General features: G+C 33.1%; 1 protein-coding gene across 1 annotated transcript; it reads right to left on the bottom strand.

Annotated features, from left to right (window-relative positions):
* Positions 1 to 7,993: 7,993 nt before the first annotated feature.
* Positions 7,994 to 20,305, bottom strand: LOC123658375 (organic cation transporter protein-like). Its single transcript, XM_045593807.1, has 7 exons — positions 20,115 to 20,305; positions 15,183 to 15,396; positions 10,840 to 10,940; positions 10,607 to 10,758; positions 9,746 to 10,372; positions 9,380 to 9,561; positions 7,994 to 8,603 (listed from the first exon to the last, which is right to left on the bottom strand). The coding sequence occupies exons 1-7, from the start codon at positions 20,267 to 20,269 to the stop codon at positions 8,445 to 8,447; spliced, it is 1,590 nt and encodes a 529-aa protein (XP_045449763.1). The 5' UTR covers positions 20,270 to 20,305; the 3' UTR covers positions 7,994 to 8,444.
* Positions 20,306 to 22,184: the final 1,879 nt, after the last annotated feature.

The raw sequence follows: 22,184 nt of genomic DNA, 5'->3' as shown, positions 1-22,184 counted from the left end.
TCCGCGGGGGTCCAAAGATCCCTACCACCCGCCGTCGTTAAACCGCAGGCGGCGTTCCCCTATCCGCCACCTGGGGAACGCGCCCAGTAGAAGTCCAGCAACTCCTTCCCTTGGAGCCTAGGTCCCAGAGCTCAGTCGGAGGCCTAGGCTCCAGGCCTGGGAGGATTATATTTACCTAGGCCATACTATCCAACTAGGCCGCAACAACTTCGAGAAGGAGGCCGACAGGAGGATTCGGTTGGGCTGGGCGGCGTTTGGCGGGCTTCGTCGAGTCTTCACTTCGAAGATTCCGCAATGCTTGAAGACAAAAATCTTCGAGCAATGCGTCCTGCCTGTATTAACATACGGAGCCGAGACGTGGACACTGACGAAGGGACTGGTCCACAAGTTTAAAGTCGCTCAACGTGCAATGGAACGGGCTATGCTTGATGTTTCTCTCAAAGATAGGATCAAAAATGAGACTATCCGTGATAGAACGAAAGTAACCGACGTAGCCCACAGAATTAGCAAGTTGAAGTGGCAGTGGGCTGGTCATCTGTGTCGCAAGACCGCTGGCCGTTGGAGTAGACGTGTCCTGGAGTGGAGACTGCGTCTTGGCAAACGCAGTGTGGGACGTCCCCCGGCCCATTGAACCGATGATCTACGTAAGATTGCTGATGTAGGCTGGATGAGAATTGCGGAAAACCGGGATGTTTGGCGCGAACTTGCAGTAGGCTGAGCTGATGATGAGATGATATATGAAACGTTGAAAATGATTAATAAATAAAGATATTATGACTGATTTAGTACCTAGAATGTCATTTTGTACTCCTTTTAATCACGTTTAGTTTCCAGAAATTACTCACGACGATATTCACAATAAATAAATTAACAATTTAAGCTTTGTACTTTGAAATTCCCTTGACAACGTCAATATCTAGAAAAAATTCCAGAAAATTATAACCTGGGGATCTTTAAGTCGCGAGTGAATAGGTTACTTCTAGGTAAGCGTGCTCCATCTTAGACCACATTTTCACTTATCATCAGGTGAAATAGTGGTCAAACACAAACCTATCATTGTATAAAAAAAAAAAAATATTTCTTTATTTTACCAAATACGTGATAACGCGACAAAAGTAATTTCATCATTAACATACTTTTGTTCAATTTAAATACTTAATTTGTATATTTATCTAATCCATTAGTTGAAATTTTTAATAAATTAATTGTGTGTTGCCCTTTATTTTCGCTACTAGATGTGCCTCGCGGTTTCACTCACGTTAATTTAAGAAAAAAGAAGTACTTAAATATATATAGCCTTCCTTGACAAATGGGCTATCTAGCATTGAAAGAATTTTTCATATCGGTCTAGTAGTTCCTGAAATTACCGCGTACAAGCAAACCAACAAACAAACTCTTCAGCTTTGTAATATTAGTATAGATAAGAAATGATCGAAAATATGTGTATTAAAAAGTATAAAGTTTCGTAATAAAACCTTTTTTTACAATTTTTTACAATCAATTTGAATGTCTGTGGAAATTTTCATAAATAATACTTATAAGATGATGTCACGATTCTGAATCTTAGTTTTATTAGCATAAAATGTAGTATACAACCGCTCTGGTACCGGTTTAGATGTCTGTCCTTGTTGGTCTTCCCACCGTGCCTCGGAGAACGCGTTAAGCTACGGGTCCCGGTTGTTATCGTATACACCTGATAGCAATCGTTACTCGTAGTAGGGAATATATTCGCCAAAGCAGCATGGTGGGTTAGACGCCCATCCTTCTCCTCTATGTAATCAATTGAAATATAATTGTGTTTGCTCGCAAACGAAAAAAAAACCGACTTCAATTACATCGACGAGTTATACAACGTGGATCGACGAAAAAACAGTCAAGTAACTACGTGTTATCAAAGATTACTCAAAAAGTAGTTATCAGATCTCAATAAAATTTATATGTGACCACATGACAAACATCAGCTTTCGATTAAATTAAAAATTATTAAAATCGGTACACCCAGTAAAAAGTTATTGCGGATTTTCAAGAGTTTTCCTCGATTTCCCTGGGACCCCATTATCAGATCCTGGTTTTCTTATCATAGTACTAAACTAGGAATATCTCCTTTCCAACAAAAAAAGAATTATCAAAATCGGTACATCCATTAGAAAGTTATGCGGTATAATACAACGTAGGTCGACGAAAAAAGCGTCAAGTTAAAACGCATTATTAGATATAACTCGAAAAGTAGTTGTTAGATCTCAAATAAATTTAAATGGGACCAATTGACACACACCACCTTTCGATTAAAATAAAAATTGTCGAAATCGGTCCACACGGTCAAAAGTTCTGATGTAACATACATAAAAAAATAAAAAAAAATACAGTCGAATTGAGAACCTCCTCCTTTTTTGGAAGTCGGTTCCAAATAAAATATTTATGTTATACATCGATTCGTAACAGCACCGGTTTGGTTTTTGATATATCTTCTTTGCGGTAATGTTAAATAAAAAAATATTAATTTATAACTTTTTGATATACCTAAAACATTTCCTTTAAAAAAAAATATTTTAAAAATTTACCTGCTTGAAGAGGCACGGTAGAAACTTGTATTAAACATCTTGAAGGAATTACGATAATAACAAAACGTGTACATATCTCTGTTTAACAGTTTGAACTAACACGTATAACTAAAACGTGTAGGGAAATAATTACAATTTTTATCGACATGTACTCATTGCAATGCAAATTTCTAAATATGCGATCAATCGGAACAGCGGTGGGTGCTGGACTCGAAAGCCTTTTTTGTTGTTAATCCAGGTGACCGAAAAATTCCAACGGATGCGTCTGACAAGCTGGCCCGCAACAGAGTCAATGAAAAGGAGCTCTTTTGTACCACGACGGCCTCCGCAATGATGATGATGATAATGATGATGATGATGAGCACGATATCGTATTCTCAAGCTTTCTATAGAACCTTATCCGGTCACTCATGAAGCGACTATTTTGTTGGAAGTGGTCAACTCTCTCTTCTTCGACTGCACTTCCCCCATACCCCGATTCTCTCAGCTGATATACCCCGATTCTTCAGCTGGTGAATTAGCCGACTGGTCAGGTGGTGGTTTTAGTCGGCGGGGATGGTCGCTACATCTAGCACCAGCTCCAGAAGCGCCCTGGCGTCCCCCAGGCATGCATAGACAAAATCCGATCTTTGATCCGACCTTAGAAAGGCATTATTAAATTTTGCTCTTTAAAATCTTAGAAGCGACATCTATTATAGTTTAGATTTCACTTTAGCAAGCGCGGCTGTGTGCGTTGTAGCAACTTTATGATTGTAGGGAAAATTATCAAGGTATATGGCTCCAGAGGGTCCTCGAGTTGTACAAGATTGACAATGCAGCTCGAGACTTCCTCAGAATGTACACAAGACAATGGAGTACGATCCTCTACTTCCAGGACGAACAACTGACGGGCATTGATAACCGAATCGGGATACGAAGGGCTATTTTCCAGGGTGATTGTCTGAGTCCATTATGGTTCTGCTTGTCTGTAAACGCTCTTATTGGAGCGTTCAGATATAGGCTTTCAGTTTCGGAGAGGAGGTACTAAAATCTCCTATATTCTCTACATAGACGGCCTTAAATTGCTGACTGTCGAGAGTGTTTTTAGTGGACATCGACATTTCGCATGACGAGAACTACGTGAAAGCTGAAACAGAGAAAAAACGTAAATATCTGGATTTAGCGCACGAGACTGTCGACATCTGAGATGAGAGGTCCGTTGAAATCATTCCTATCGCAATATCTGCCAACGGTTTGATCCTGGGTAGTCTCGCTCACCATTTGAGACGAGTGAGGGTCCGGGACGGTTCGTTTGCAGCTAGGATGCAGAAGGTGGTGGTAATCTTAAAAACTTTCTGCCGGTTACTCAGCCTACAGCCGTTTTTTGTTGACCCAGAGGAAATCAAGTCTCTTACTTCAAAAACAAAAGACTTTCATACAAACTTCCAACCCCCGTTTTACCCCCTTAGGGGTCGAGTTTCGTAAAATCCGTTCTTAGCGGATGTCTACGTCTTATAAGGAGCCAAATTTTTAAGTTTGTGTGTGTTATAGTTTCGGAGATTTCGTGATGAGTGACCTTTCGCTTTTATATATGTATAGACATCTAAATGTTTAATATTACTAACAAATTATATACTTATTTAATTTTATGTATCTATTATATATTATACGGGAGGAGTGGCATCCAGCACTATAATAATAATATACGCCTAATAAGCACTCTTCTTCTGTTACGTCCATGGATCTTGAATTTAAACAGAATACTATTAATTACCTCAAATCTAAGTCTATTACTATTCCTTCTTCCTTTCAGTTAAACAGTTACAAAAGATGACGCCATAAAACACCTTTTGTCTGTCAAATGAAATGCAGCTGGCTACAATGGAATAAATCTAAAGATAATAATTTTACTACTTGACTGCATAGCTCTTATCCTATTTCACATTTTTAATTGCTGACTATCCTGTTATAAGTTTCCTAGTTCTTGTCGGAAAACTCAAATAATTCTTATCCCTAAGATTAAAAACCTAACCTATCTTTCTCATTTTGAACTCATCTCATCTCACCTTGAACATATTATAATGTATCGTCAACTTCATCTATTTCTGATTAAAAATGACTTTCTGAATCCTTATCAGTCTGGCTTCCGGTCTCGCTATAGTACAGTAACACCTCTTGCTAACTGATGACGTAAGACTTAACATGGACAATAGGCACATTACAGTTATTACGTTACTTTACTTCAGCAGCGATTTTACTGCTCTTGACTTTGACATCCTTTTAGCTGTCCTAAAGTCCATTAATATTTCGTCTGAATGGTTCAAAAGTTAAACACCACAACAGTATATTCGAAGCGATAACCGCCTTTCAACTTATTGTTCACTTACTGCTGGTGTCCCACAATGTGTTTTCTCTCCTCTCCTTCTTTCCGTATTTATTAACAACTAACTCTCTTGCTGTGTGGTTACGGCATTAAAGAATATAGCCACCCCCTCTCTTCCCATGGGTCCATGCTCGTAATAGGCGACTAAGAGATCCACTACCACCTTGGAACTTAAAAAGCCGACGGATGGTGGGATAACCATCCAACTGTTGGCTTTAAAATACGCAGGCCGAAGACGGGCAGCAGCGTCTTCAGTGCAACAAAGGCAGCCCTGCGGTCACCAACCCGCCTGCCCAACGTGGTGACTATGGCCAACACACATGAGTTCTCGCCATTTTTGGCGCGAAATTATGGAGGCCTATATCCAGCAGTATGTACTGCGATAGGCTGATGTGATGATGATGTGATGATCTCTTTTCTCGTTTTATGATCTAAATGCCTACAATTTGCAAGTTAAACCCTCGGCCTCCACCAACAACATCAATAAGGCAATCGAAGATTTGAATTATGACGTGAATAAAATTTTGGGGTAAATCTTTTGGAATCGCGTTAAACCCCAATTTATATTATTTTGACTTGCTTGTTGGGACAGTTTGCAGTGACCCTGCTTTCTGTTCTGGGGTTGTGGGTTCGATCCCCACGCCAAGTCTTCAAAATTCGGTATCTTGGGATCTCGGGATCCCAATAATTTTTCGGTCACATAAATTTCTAGATTATATTTGTCTATTCTCCATAGGCAAATAAGAAGAGGCGACTAAGGAATAACACAGTTCCACTACCACCTTGGAACTTACAAAACCGACTGATGGCGGGATAACCATCCAACTGCTGGCTTTGAAATACACAGGGCGAAGACGGGCAGCAGCATTTTAGGTGCGACAAAGCCAGCCCTGCGGTCACCAACCCGCCTGCCCAGCGTGGTGACTATGGGCAAAACACACGATTTCACGCCATTTGAGCAAGCAAACTTGCGATCGAACTTGTTTTATAGAAAGTGGAAGAGAGTTCCGCAGGTGGACAACATTAACAGTAAAGGAATTCGTGTAGGATTGGAGATAAAATGAGAAGGACTTTTTAGAATCAAACTGGATTCAGATCTAAGGGAATCAGAACCACTTAAACCCATTTCACACCTTTGAAGGTAGAATATCCACAAATATAGGCGAATATAGGTGAAAAAAATCAACAATATGATTACACTCATTTTAAAAAATTATAAGGTTTCACACAGCTTTTTGAAGCCTGTTGTAAGTGACGAACAAAAAAGTTATTTTGTAAAACTCTTTCTTAAATAATGCTTACAGTATAAAATCTATATCCTCTCAATTTGTTTCTATTGTGAGTGGTTTAGACTGGGCGATATGTTAATAATTTGCTTTTTTTTCAAAATAAATAAAAACGCACCCTTATTATTTATGCCATTCATATATAACACGCTAACAATAAATAAACATTATACCGGTATTAATGGTCCATATGTAGTGAGTACAAATAATTATTCACACCTAATAATTACTCATTTATATTTATTACATTTATAATAAGTGTATTATGCAATATTGTATTCGAGTCGCATATTACAAAGATTTTTCACAATTGTTTTACACAGGTATGTTCTAGAAAAACGTTTATAAAATCAGGCCAAGTACAAGTCTGGTTCATACATATACAATTTCCTATATTATTTATTTTAAACACATTATTAAAATAGAACTAAAGTGGCGGTAAAACATATTTTCAGTACAGAGTAGGTACAGTTATATGTTTATGTTTTTATTACATTTTTTAATATCATATCAAAAATCGAACATTCCAGCGGGGATTGAACCTGCATTTCCGACTGACCGTGTCGGTGCTCTAGCCAATTAAGCTATGAAACGATGTACTAGTACTAGATCGAAATTTTTGATATGATGATTTTATATTCGGTCTTAGCATATATTACATTCTATTTTACGCCTACTTTGATTAGATTGTCATTGCTTTGTTTATCGTTTCAGGCGTTTAGTTCTGCGTATTATTTATTTATTTATTTATTTAATGGTTTACCAGCAGTTATTACACTATAACATTCATTGCAAAACGGAACATACATTATACTTTATCAAGTGCACAACTCATGTAGGTAAACACCGCATGCATATAGGTAAATACAATTCAGTAGACAAACATAAAATCAGTTATCTAAAACAATGATTAAACTTATGCTACAAAACTTACATCAAGTACATCTCCAAAAAGCACAGCAACTAGCAGACGGCAAATCAAAAGCAAGATTATGGAAATGTTGTGCCAAATATATCAATCTGTTTGCTGTAGTGATTGTATATCTTACTTAGCCGTGAAACTGGCGAGTTAATGCCCAAAACTGATCTTCGAAAAGCGGGATACAGGAGCATAATTGGTTTTCTAGGATATTTGCGAGGGATAGTGAAATTAAATTTTGACAGTAATTCAGAACAATCAATATTGTTACGTAACAATTTAAACAAAAAAAAAAAATAATTCGGATGAATTCCTACGCTTCTCTAATGAATCCATTTTGAAATGTTTTAGACGTTTCAAATAGCTAGTGTTTTTTAGCAACACAGGTAGAGTACGCTAGATGATGTACAAATCACTTATTATGTGTAATTTTTTTGTATTAAGTATTCAAGATATAGCTTATGATAGCCTAACGGATAACGAAATTCTAACTTCTAATACCAGTCAATTGGATACAGAGTTATAAAATCGATATGTATTTTATACTTAAAGTTTTATATGACATCTGAAATACAAAATTAAATTGATAGATTTTTTATTTATTTTATTATTATTTCATGAGTAGTAATTTGTTGATAAAAATATATTATTTTATAAATATAACATACATTTAGAGTCCTACATTATCGTTAAAGGCTCTATAAGTGTTTAAAATACTTTATTATTTTCATATTTTATTTATAATTTCATAATTTTGTATTGTAATGAATACATGAATCATGTCTTCGTTTTGCTCCTTTTAGAAAAAAAAATGACAATCAGTATAAATAAATACATTTTTCTGGGGATAAATAAAACGATACAGTAACATAACAGTCATGATAAAAAACTATCATTCTTTTTATTTTTTAAACTTCCACTGGCTCTGTTTAGTCAATAAATAAATACAATACAATAGAACGACATCTTACCACATAGAATAGAAAATATTATACAGAAAGAAACTCCTGTAAATCGTAGCAATTTTCTAAATACATAAAAAAATTGGTCCCTTACTTGCTAAATCATAATTAATTCTAATGCTGCACATATAATACTCTATTTAACTTTTTTTCATTTTCTCTTAAAATGAAATGCATTTATATGTACACATGCTAATAACAGCTGTTTTGTCTTTGTCCTACTTTATAATCGACAGTTGTTACGTTACAAAACGACTTTTGTGTAATGTTTTCGCTCTTTTTCTATTAATTTCAATACTTAAGTAAATATTTATGAGCACAATCGACATACGTAAATATATGACTAATTATAACTTATAAATGTGTCATAAGTTTAGATTTATGGTGCTCTATTTGAGCTATCGTGTCGAACATTGGTAGATTTTTCGTTTCAGGAATGAACGTTAGTAGAAGGGAACCTATTACAGCGGTCGAAGCGAACAGGATCGATGGTAGAGAGTCGAGTTCACCGCCCTGGAAAATATTTGGAAATATTATATTAAATACAGTCATAAATCTTGTACATAAATAAAAATGAAAGTCCTATGGACGCTTGCAATACCAGCAGCATTTCAAGCGCGTTCCCGACCCTAATGCCTTACACTACACGGGAGTATTACGCGCATAATGTCCAAGCAACTGTCCCAAATTGGATAATTATTTTTTATCTTCAGTACCGTCAGGTAAAGGCTTGCATAAAAAAATGATAATTCATTGTGTATACCTTTGGTAATAAAATGACAGTAGGAAGTTCACCGGGTCAGCTAGATATTATTTATAGCTAATAAATATGTCTTACAAAGTTAGCATTAATTACAACTCGTGAAATTAGAAAATTGTTTGTAGTGGATATAAATGAACATCATGACAGCGTTACGAAACATTATGTAGGTATGTAGGTGCAATTTCAATATTGAACACTAAGCAGCTTTATTATGAAAGGAAACGAGATTTAATCGAATTGATCTAGCTGACCCTAAAGACGTTTTGTTTTGTGAACTGTCAAACGCGTGCAGCTTAAATAAAATCGTTAAGTTATCTGAAATTTGCAACTTTCTGCACAATTTTCTTAATGTCTCATTTCGTAAAACAAATCATTAGAAAACTTACAAAATAGATGGAATTATTTAGCTAATCTCGACGGTTTAGCGATTTTTATTATATAGATAGATTATTCAAATGTTTAACTGTTATTTTTTTTTTAATTCAAATAACGTTGATTACACAAGTAACAAATTAAAATCAATTACCAAAAGAGGTGTAAGTGGCGCCAGCATGCTGCCCACCCTAGCTGCTGTGTTGCCAAACCCAACGAGAGTACCCCGAACACTAGTAGGGAATAATTCCAGACTGTATGTATACACTCCCGTAAAGCAAAAAGCCACTGCGCACTTTCCGAATAAAAATAATGTAATCTTTAACCAGGACAAATCTGCAAAAATAAAATAATAATTTAGAAATAAATGTACATTGTTGCGTGATTTATTTTTAAATGTTCATCAAATTCTATATAAGCATTCTGCAAAATTGAACTAACCATTATAATCAAATTATTTTCAACATAACCTGACAATCTAATAGCCTAGTAAAAATATTTAATGTCTGTATTGACTTACCGTCAGGTGTATAAGATTGACTAATGAGTAATACCGCGGCGGCCACGAAGGCTACTTGTAGAGATATATTTCTTCCAAATTTTTTGAAACTAACGAACGCTAAGTAATCCCCTGGGAATGCTGTGAGCGACGAAAGAACAAAGTTTGTGTATTTGTTTCCTGGTAACAAAACTGAATGTATTATTAGGCCGTAGTACATAAAACTTGAAGCGAAAAAGCAGAAAGAGATAACAGCTAAACGTATCATAATCTCCTTTGACGCTAAAATGTCTCTTATTTTCTCTTTCTCTTTCTGTACTACGACATCGAACTTGAGACGAAGATCTGCTTCGCTAATTTCGTCGATTTCTTCAGTTGTAACTTTTAGTTTGTTAATCTTTGCTGTGATTTTCAAAGTGTTCTTGGCGTCATTTGTTTTACCTCTAATCATTTGCCATCTCACACTTTCCCTTAGCAGTATCAAATATGATACGAATAGTATAGTAGGAGCATATACTACTATAATTAAAAGCTTCCAATATTTCAAGCCCATTGCTATGAACGCAAAAAGTACTTCTCCGACGTAAACCGCGTACGAAAAGACCACGCCACCAAGTACTCGTTTTGAATCTCCTCCAACTTCTATCACTGAAAATAAATGATTAGAAGGTTAATAAAATATTGGTTAGAAGCCATTTCTGAGTTTTCGGTTCAAGTAAACAAAAATCACAGTAACTAATAAGTTATATAAGTGTAGGTAGTTTATAATGTCTGAATGAACGTTTTTGTTAAATTTATTAATTAAAGGTTCTTTAATAAGTTTTTATATCAAATAACCTTTTATTTTATTTTTCAATAGATTCATAAAACCAAATAACTTACATAAAACGACAGCAATAGTATAAAGTCCTGATACGAGAACTGATTCCGTAAATTCAATGCCAAGATATAAATAATAATTTGTGACAAATATTTTCAGCACGCCGACCAAACCACCGACTGAGCAAATAATTACAGTAGGTTTTCTTCCAATTCTGAAAGATACAACAATGTTTAGGTATAATTACGTAGAATTATTTAAAAAGTTCATTGTATGTATTTAAAAATATATTTACTTGTCGGCTATCCATCCAGTGACCATCATTGACAAAATCATTCCTGCATTGTGCACGGTTCCAACGAGGGACGCTTTCCACGCCTGGCAACCCAAATTAAGCTGTAAATAAAAGAAAAATTATTTCACGCTTGTTCTCTAGACATTCCTTTAGTATTTATAATAACCTGTAAATACTACAAATGTCTATTGCGTTTGCATAAAGTCACGCTCGTCGATAATTATTTTATTTTCAAATCAATACTGATTTAATACAGTGGTTAGTTTGTTTGAACACTTTATTCTAGGAACCTGTCTGGTACATTTGTAAAATGTTATATTTATAAAAATACCTATACTACTTATAGAAGAGCATTAAAAATAATAATATATAATTAATATCATAGCGGGTGTCAACGCGTGTGTTCGTTCAACGTTCAGTTTCCTATGTACATAACTTATTTTCGAAATTTGAAACTTGAGTTGGCAAAATTTTGAACAGTTGATTTATTTTTTCTATGCCATGCATAACGCGTCCCTTACGCGTTTTCTCCGACATATTTATGTTTAATTCTTTATTGTGACGCATTTTGGTTTCAAATATAAACAAAACCAAAAAAGTTTCACTTCAAAAACAAAAAATTTCAATGCCCGTAAAGCCATAAGAACCGGCTAGTTATAAAATAACGCAATATCTATTCAATAAGTCAATGGTCTTCAAGTAAAGTACTATTTTTAGACGACGTAGAAACGCACTAGAACTATTTTAAACGAGAATTTTTTTCCTGTTGGAATACATTGTACCCTTAACAGGTTTATTCACTTGGATGATAATAATCCCTAGCTCAACCTGTTTACGCGTAATACCCACCATATTACGTGGAAACAACTTCGTTTTGTTTGTATTTGATTGACTATCATGCATTATTAAATTTATGCGCTTTTAAATAAAAAATAAACTCTATGTTGAGACTTGTCTTGAAGTTCTTGTCCGTTCGAATGATATTTATAGAATGCTATCTTAACAAGTAAAAACCACATTTATTTAAACGGCTCTTGTGTGCCTTTCCATAATAATAAAAAAATACTTCTATTTGCGGTATAAAAAATACCAATTAATTGCTCTTAGAAAAACTGGTTACATCACCAAGTTAAGTAAGCGAGGTATTATATAAAAGGGACTAAGAAATATTCTTTAAAGCTTTAGGTTCGCAATCATATTCCGGTTCCCTATAAAGAGACACATAGGACACTTATATAAGCTGAATACCTCCTATTTGTGACTTCATTCTTGCATTTAAATATATTTTTTGGAAATACACTGTTTGGATGTCGTGAACGAGTCACTAAGATTAGGCTAAACTTTTTTTTTTATCGTTTACTGCTTCTTGTATATTTTTTGCCATCGAAAACATGTTCTGTGGTTTTTGAAATCATTCAAAAAAAATAATATCCAAAATAAAAGATAAATAAAGGAGGTAGAGATTTTTATACTTCCAGTTTTATAAATAAATTATACTTGCATTATAAAACATTAAGAAAGACAGCGATCTAACGACAAAATTAATCGTTAAGGAAAATGTGTTCTCATCTACTTTAAGACTTATTTTAAAAACTATAAAATCGTTTTATCAAAATATTTTTTTAATAATATTTTATTTATTTATATCGTATTTCTATAGTATTTATAGGTATTCCAAAGTCATCTAGAAATAGCTAAGGAACCATTAATTAATTAGGTAAGGATGTTTTTGGCAATTTTTGACTTTTGAATCCAGACAATATTCTTTTGACATTTTTTGTACCTACACGATGCGATACTAATTAAAAATAAAACACGCCATACATCCTAATGTGATTCTTTTATTATATTTTACAATATTCATTTTTTTGTAAAATAAGTATAGCAATAAACAGCTATGCTAATACGTTTTTTACCTTCCAGACGCATATGAAATATTATCCCCGCCAAACCATTTGACCGCGCGATTTCTAATATAAAATATTGACTTTGAAAATATACTCCCAAAGTATGAATATGTAGATGTTTTTTCAATCCCCTCTCCCCTTAAAAGCCTTAACTAATTAATGAATGGCTCCTACGTAAAATTGACAAATAAAAAATAATCGAACCACTCGCTAAAATTTGCTTTGGTCCACATTTTCCGTTGGATTGTTTCAAAACAACACATTCCATCATTTACTCGATATACTGTGTCTAAAGCAAGTTTATAACTTATTTAAGTTACATCAAACACATTTGAGATAAACCAATATTTATAACCAGTTGTTAGATAAATAAATAATAAAATTTGTAAACCACGAACTATTTTTCATTAGGACAACGACCGTCCTTGACACCTATTTAAGCTTGTCTGTTTTAAACGACTTTTTTATAGTACATACTCAAAGTGTAAATACTAAAGTATTTGTAAAAAAAATTAAGGAGGTCAATTAACGTTGTATAAAAGAGATTTATTATAATGCTATCGATTTAAATATTATATCGGAATGAAACTGGTAAATAGATATTGAAACAAGCTATAAATATAATAAAGATAATTAGAGCCACTTATGTAAATAATCTAATAAATTTAACTGAGTGAGAAACTAAGAATAGCAATTAATTATCATCGTCATCAACTCAGCCTACCAAAGTCCACTGCAGGACAAAGACCTCCCTAAAATGACGCGAACTAATGTGTTTTGCCCATAGTTACCACGCTGGGCAGACGGGTTGGTTGGCTTTGGCTTTGTCGCACCGAAGACACTGCTGCCCGTCTTCGTCTTGTGTATTTGAAAGCTAACAGTTGGATGGTTACGCCGCCATCGGTCGGCTTAATAAGGTCCAAGGTGGTAGTGGAACTGTGTTGTTCCTTAGTCGCCTCTAACGACACCCACGGAAAGAAAGGGGTAGCTATATTCTTTACTGCCGTAACCACACAGCATTTAATTATATAAGTTTTATTATGTGTTCAGACCGAGACGCCTCGTAATTATATTTAACTTAGCTAAGATATTGCGCACCTACTTAGGACAACTAGCGAACTAAAACAGCCGGTTAGTATCCGGTTGCAATTTAAAATCTTTTGCTTTTCTTTTATATGCATATATATTTGTAGGAGTCTCAAACTATGCTGGTTTTCATAACACATCTTCACTATCGAATAAGAAAAAATTAAGAAAATAAAATGCTACTTTTATGCTAGCCAAATTTTAATCTTCGATCTTTTATATGTTATTCACTAATCTAATCTAATTATTCATAACCCATGTTGTGTCTTCCTACTCTATATCTCATATGCTAGATGATAGTTATATAGGTATGTATTTTGTCAGCGGGATCACACATAATCACTTATTAATTGTATGTATCTAAAACACAATTATAAGTATAATTATAATTACATATTATATATACATTATATATATGTATAATTACATAGAATCTTTGTTTTATTTCAGTGGTATATTCTGGTATGGACCATCTGTGTATCTCTGAGACAAGATGATATCTCAAATATTGTGTTAAATGTCTATCAATGTCTGCACTGCTAATGTATGACTTTTGTGTGGACCTACCATGTCATGTAATCTTGATCGTAGGTGACAAATCTGTCTCAAAATTCTAAATATATCTTGTTATGGATGCTTTTACGGATACAACGTATAGTCACTTCCTACTGATTTTAAGTGATACTGATCGGTCAAAAAATTTGACAATATTTTGATCCTAGCTTCATCTTGTGTGCGATTAATGAATTAAAAAAAAATTAAGTAATTATTAGGTAAATCAGAAAACTAAAAATTATTTGAAAAGATCAAGAAAATAGCACTAAATCAGGAGTTGATATTTTCATATGTAAAAGCTAAAAAGCAACGAGGTTTTAAGTAATTTAAGACTTTTTTTTAATTATCACTTCAGCCTAATACAGTCCACTGCTGGACATAGGCCACCACAAGTTCGCGCCAAACATGAGGTAAACTCATGTGTTTTGCCCATAGTCACCACGCTGGGCAGGCGGGTTGGTGACCGCAGGGCTGGCTTTGTCGCACCGAAGACGCTGCTGCCCGTCTTAGGCCTGTATATCTCAAAGCCAGCAGTTGGATTTTTTTAAACAAATTTAAAATTTAAATGTTAATAATAAAAAATGAATTTTATCATGAGATGTTACGATTAAAAATATCAGATTTATATCAAGTGACAATTTACTATGATGAATACGATACGAATTTTAATTTTGAAGAATAAATGTCAATAAGATTAATTCATGGGAAAATACGTTTTTATTTTTTATTTTTTTATTGAACCAATCAATCATTCAATACTTTTTTTGCAATTTTCTGCGTACACCTCGTTCCTACCTCAGCAACGATGGAATTGTTGTTTTCGTATACCCATTCGTGGCATTCTTCCAGTACTTCTTGAAACGTGTTATTGGAACATGTTTGGTTTATCCTGTCATATTTGTTCATATCTACAACCGGTTTTAAACATCTAGCATTAACTCCTTCGGGCCACCATTCTGGTATCTCCACGCTCGGGTTCTGTGGACCTTCACATTCTGGCACCAGGCACCTGGAACAAAAGCATAATTATATCTCTTGGCTTTGATACTAAAACTATTTATAGCTTTTATCTTATGACACGTGGTCGTCTGTTCCTACTGTAAGCGACTTACGCTAATGCGGCTGTTATGGCTAATTTATATTTTTTTTTTTTGATAAATATACAGAAATAATACATATATAGATACAAAAATACAAATATAACACCCAGACTCAGGCAGGAATCGAACCCGCAACCCACGGAACAGAGAGCAGGGTCACTACAAACTGCGCCAACGGGCTAGTCGAATTTGATTGTACCGTAAAGGTAGAGATGATGATTATTCATTGCGTATTTAAATATCAAATACGATGAATTTACATGACATTGGAGAAACCTAAATTACAATGACATACAATATCCATCGTAATTGAAACACATGCGCGTGTTGGAGGCGCAGTTATCAATATTTCCTTGAGTGATATAAATTAAACTGTTATTAAAGTCAATTGATGAAAATAAGAAATGAAAAAGTACCCTTTAAGAATTATTAACGAAGCATACAGTTTCAGAGAACATATTAAAAATAACAAAAAAAAAAGAAGAAGAAAAAATAAGTTTAATTTTGATAAATGTTAGTCTTTCTTTTTTCACAAAATAATACAAAAACGGTTATATTTATTACATCTTTGGCCATATTCAAATTTGTTTTAAATATTGCAACACATTTTCCTCGTAGTTACAAAATAATTGAGCAAACTGGATTCGATCAAAATGACCCTTTCTAAGTAGCGCGTAAAGGCTACTAAGTATTGACGTCACGTGTTGTTGACTTTTCTCTTCGCACGATGACCGCTAGGCTAGTGTGATGGCACTATTATAAACGTCTATCCAGTGAATGCCAAAGGTTGACAGTGTGTAATAATAATATTAAGGCTAGTTGGTTAGTATGAAGCAGTGAGTAACCTACCGTTAAGATATTTACAAAATGACCGACTTAAAAATTCGGCGATACAACATTATATGAGAGTAAGAAATACCAAACTGCATTTTTGAAGATCTTTTCCTCGCTACATGTTGCTACGTTACACTTATAAATAAATGTAGTAATTGCATTTATAAAATGTAGGTACTTTAAATGATATTTATTTAACGTAGGTAATATATGAATGATCTTGTTTCATTATTAAAATATTATACTATATTATAATAATATAGACATATTTATTACCATTTACTTAAATAAATGACAAAACAGAACAAATTACTTAAACATAGTCTAAAGAATTCAATTGATTATAAGTACTTTTTAGCCGATTTCCAAAGAAGGAAGAGGTTCTCAATTCGATTGTATTATATTTTATTTTTTTGGTTTTCTGAAATACTAAATGTCCGTTGTGATCCCTCCCGGTATCAACTCTTGTCACATTGATCATTGCTACTTTGTTTCTAATAATTGTAGCACGATATTTACCTTACAATTTTCATCAACAAAATACGCAACATCAAAATTGATTTTTAAATCACTTCCGAGTCTATTTCGTTCAAAATAAATGAATTCTGATCTGAGAAGTACTTTTCGAGTTATTAACTAATAATGCGTATTTACTTGACTATTTTTTCGCCGACCACCGTTGTATTATACCTCTTAACTTTTTTCTGTGTGTATTAATTTTAATGAATCTTGTTTTAATCGAAAGCTGACGCTGGTCTTGCGGTCTTCCTTTCGGTCGGAGATCCTTTCTTAAACATCTATAAGAAAATGTCATCTTTGTTCTTTCAACAACAGATTAATGATTCCGGGGACAAGAAGACTGAAGTTGTCAACTGTATCTATCATAATTCTAGTATGAAGATGAACTTTGGTTTTAAATGTCAGGTCTTCGAGAAAATAGATGTATCCATTCATATACATATCTGATTATTTTTCTGAATATATGATGAAGATGATTGATCAATTAATTAAAAAAATAAACAGAAAAAAAGGATGCGTACAAATGACGTCACAAAGTCGAATTCACTGCATCGAATCGAAACCGCAAACCGTACACGGTTTTATATCCGATGCGGCTTTAAGGTCTGACAACTGAGTTATTTATAACATTATATTACTACTAATAACTCTTTTTATATATAAGAAATTTATTTAAAATGTTTTAAAACTTACAATTTAAAATATATAGATTGTAAAAAATATTTTCACAAAAAATGCAGGTGGAAATTGTTTTGAGTTTTGAAGACACGACACTAGTAGTCAGTCTGATTTCCACCCGATTCCGATCCACTCCAGCATTGATTCGGGTGTGCCCAGGTCCCAGTACCGTTTTTATTCGTGTACACAGACAGACATTCGATCCGGTTCTGATCCGGTTTTCTTGGCTGCGGTGCTGTCTACACGCAATCTAATAGTATTTGAAAACAAAGAGTCAAAATAACGAATGATTTTATGGTTATTAAGCTTTAATTGTTATTTTTTATACATATAATCTATTAAATTACGCCTCACGTGACTTGATTGCCAACAGAAGATGTAAAATTAAGAAAATCTCATTTAACAAAAAGTTATCTATCTTAAGATAATTTCAAGATTAGTAGGTAATACTTGAGGTAAAATAATACTAATATAAAGTGGGTACACTGTTTATTAACATACATAAGAATAGATTGTTTTAAGTAATAATTGTGTTTACTAGCAAACGAAAAAAACCGACTACAATTTAATCAACAAATAATACAAAATAAGTAGACGAAAAAATTAACAAACGTACTAGTCGCCTCTACGATTTTCGAAGGTTACCCTCGATTTCTCTGGGATGCCATCATCAGATCCCGGTTTCCATTCCACCGTTGGGATATCTCCTATAATCATCAAATTCGGTTCAGAAACGACAAAGTTATCCGCGAACACGCATTAAAAAAAATACGATCGAATTGAGAAACCTTCTCCTTTTTTTAAGTCGGATAAAATAGTATTACAACTATAATGCGGCGTCCTGTACCAATGAAAGCGCTCGAAAACAGTTTCAAAAGAATTTTTCGATAATTTTAAAACAACGAGTAAATTTACGTATCATTTAAAAATAATGGTTAGATGAGGGTATTTATTTAATTTATCTTTTATTCAAATTGTGAAATAGGATAGTAATTAATATGAATAAATAAAAAATATATAGAATTGTATAAAATATAGAAAAAAAATCAAACCAGAGTTAAAATGTAATTGTTATTTTTTTAACATTTAAATATTCCTACTATATCTTTAAGTGGTGACTTTCATATTTTAATTTAAATAATAAATGTAAATAAGTATTAGATGCATACGAGTACATTTAAATGATACCAATACATACCTATGGAAATGCCAGTAGGAAAGTATACGTAATAATTAAGCCTGAACCTGGAGCCCGTAGATACCTTTAGCCTGCACAAAACGCTCTCGGTTGGAAAAATGATAAGAAGCTTAATTTACCAAGCTCTTGCATTGCAAATTGGCTGTTATGTAGTATTCATTCTACATCCAATACAATTTACGAAATCTCGTCATTAACTGTTTTGTCGAATAAATTTAATATGCCTATAGTTAAGGAATTACTACCTAAGTAAAATTGAATAGTAAAAATTAAAAAGGCGCCAGTAGATTTATATTGTTCATGCAAAAAAACCAACATCTTAATATAAGAAAGCTAGAAATATAATTGTATGTAATTGTATAGATTATTTTTCTATTTCACGTACATAACCAACGTACGTTTTACCAACATAAACTTCATAGTTTATGTTCTCATCCTTAAAAGTTTTTATTTTTGATGTATCCATTGTCCCCATTGCATTACTGGCCAGAAAAATAATACTCATATTAATCGTTCATTCTGAACAACCTTTAAATTCGATATATATATATTATAAATTATCAATAAATAGCCGAAGTTAAGTAGTTATAAAACGGGAATGTTTTATTCGTTGCGTAAATCTATATATTTTTTTCCTAATCGTGTTTTTACATGTTTATATTATAACGTAAGAGATACGGATAAATAACGTCTACGAGATCGAGAGAGAAAATTGACTGACTGCGCTTTCGATAATGCTAATGCAGGCAAAATTATAACCGATACACCGAAACTTTCACAGGACCTGTTTTTAAGTTTTAAATTCTTCCTCAACTTACTTCATCGGAAATCTTTTGTGTGCTAATCGAAATCTTTTGTGTGCTATTAGAGAACGTACAAATAATTAAGAATATAATTTTATTACAATCTACATTAAAAACATTTTCAAAGGAATTTCATTGTATGAACAATATGTATTTTTAAAAAAATAGTGCCTTAATACATTTTGCAATTAATATTTGCCTTATTTATATTTGTCCAAAGTAAAAAGATATACCTATGGAGAGAAAAGTATCAAAACTATTATACTACTTAAATACATATTATTTCAAATAGAAACATTTTATTGATATATTTTTTTAATGTAGTTGCTAAAAACCAAGAATAACATATAATACATAATATTTTAATAAATAGTTTATTTTAGAAATTTGAATTTAAAATAAAATGAAAATAAAAATGCAAATAAGTATAATTAAATAAAAATAGAAATAGCATTTAGATATATCGTAGGCAATATCCCATTTTATGTTTTTTAATTCCTTGCTAATTAAATTTTAGACCATTATAGTCTAAACCATTCATGTGCTAATTAAAGCTTTACAAATATTTGGAATTAATAAAAATTGTTATATTTACCTGTGATTCACATTTTCAGCGACAAATATGTAGTTGACATGCATCATCGACACCATTACAACTGGTATACATATTAAAATATATTGAAACAATTGAAATCTACCGAATTTTTCGAACTCCGCGTAAACATCCTCCTTGTTGTCTGTCGCGGTCATTTTTTTATATTAATTCACAAAAGTACAATAATGAGATAGAAAACAAAATTTAATTTTAAATAATACTAAACTTAGCACTGTTCTTCAATTAAACACGGAATACTAACGTATTAGGATGCTGACAAAGCACTAATTATTTAAAAAAAAAAATAACGACGAACTAGATTCCGCGCGCGCGACTTGCGGAGTGTTTGCGGATCGACACTACGACAAGTTGCATACTGGGCGATTAGCAGTTCACTGAGCCAGCTTCGAAATAAACAAGCTGGAAGATTTTACAGAAATCTGCCTCTGACGAACCCGTATTGACGTTTATAAGGGCGAAGCAAATATCCTCGCCGTATATACGAATTTGTTATCATAACACGTGACGTATGTAGAAGCGATTCAAACTTTAACGCCAACAATGATACGTCTAAAAAGATAAATCGTTTTAAATTAATAAACTTCTATTTCAACAGGCACATTTTCGTTGTGTTCGAATAACTAAATAAACGTACAGTTTTTCGTACGTATGCTATTGTTTTCAGCAGCGTATCCAGGCTGGCGATCGGGGCAGAATCCAGGGATGCAGTTCACACAAAACGGATAATTCAGGAGTTCGATCAACTATCTTTTATTAATCTTTATTTATTTTTTACAGATTACAACTTAAAATTAACTAATCATGCAATAAAACGATTTAAATAGTAGTTTTTTTTTTTACAAAGACATTGATTTAATTATCGGTCAAAATCGGGATCGCTTTGGATAAGTAGACGATAGCGTTTTACGAAAATGTAGTTACGTAACGTACTCCGTAACAAAGTAATAAATACTTAAATATCTAACTGAAAATTCAATTTGGAGGATAATTGAATGATGGGGATCGAACTAGCTACCGCAAGCGTAACGACTACTGTGACCGCTACGCCAACGCATTGTCATATTGAGTATATCATATTTACGCATGATTAGGAGGCGAATAATTAAAATATTAAAATCTTTTCATGGACACATACATACCTGATTGTTCTTACACAACCCTGTTTCTGCTAAAAGTAGTTTTGATTGTCTAAAAATACTTCATTAACGAACAAAGAGGAAATTGGCGACTATACCAATATAAGTAGTCACGGTCATGACCGATCAAATAATGAAATGAGGATCCAATAATATTAATAGACATAATGTTTAATCTGAAGATCATTAGCTTACTGAAATATTTGTTAATTCGTACAAGAAGGGAGATATCCGACGACGTGTCTCTAAATAATTTTTTTTATAAATAAATTTTATTATCATTTCTTATTTTTTATTAATACATATAAATGAATCTAATTTAAATTCAAATTGTTTCTCGACATGTTGAATAATACTTTTTGTTTTAAGTTTTGACCTTTCCATGTCACAAAAAATAATAGTCCAAGATATAGATGACACTCGATTCGATAATTACGGAACTCATTAAAAGCAAACAAAAAAAAAAACAACTTAACTAACGCTCTTAACATAATTTATAAATTAGAATGTTTCCATATCTTACTTCGTTTCATTTTCAGCAACATCACTAAAAAGAATTTTTAAATAACATTATAATTCAAAAATTTGTCCTATTGTCCGTAATAAGCACGCACATTTATTTTCAAGTCTTCATAGATATAACTTATCCATACATATAAATATAACTATCGTGTCTGTCTATGATTTGAAAATAACTTTGTTTATTGAAGTGTATGTAGCTATTTACACGATACTAAAACACAAACAAATGATTTTAAATTATTGTCTGTCTGTCTTTCTTTCTGTCCGGGCTAATCTTCGGAACGGCTGAACCGATTCTTAAAGGACTTTCACTAGGAGACAAAGGAGGTTGAGGCGTAACATCTAGGCTACTTTTTATTTCGGGATTCCCGAAAAACCCGTGTACCGCGTC

This window comes from Melitaea cinxia, chromosome 12, assembly GCF_905220565.1.
Source record: "Melitaea cinxia chromosome 12, ilMelCinx1.1, whole genome shotgun sequence".
NCBI lineage: Eukaryota > Metazoa > Arthropoda > Insecta > Lepidoptera > Nymphalidae > Melitaea > Melitaea cinxia.
Note: the sequence above shows the minus strand (reverse complement) of the source record. Positions and strands in the feature narration are given on the sequence as shown.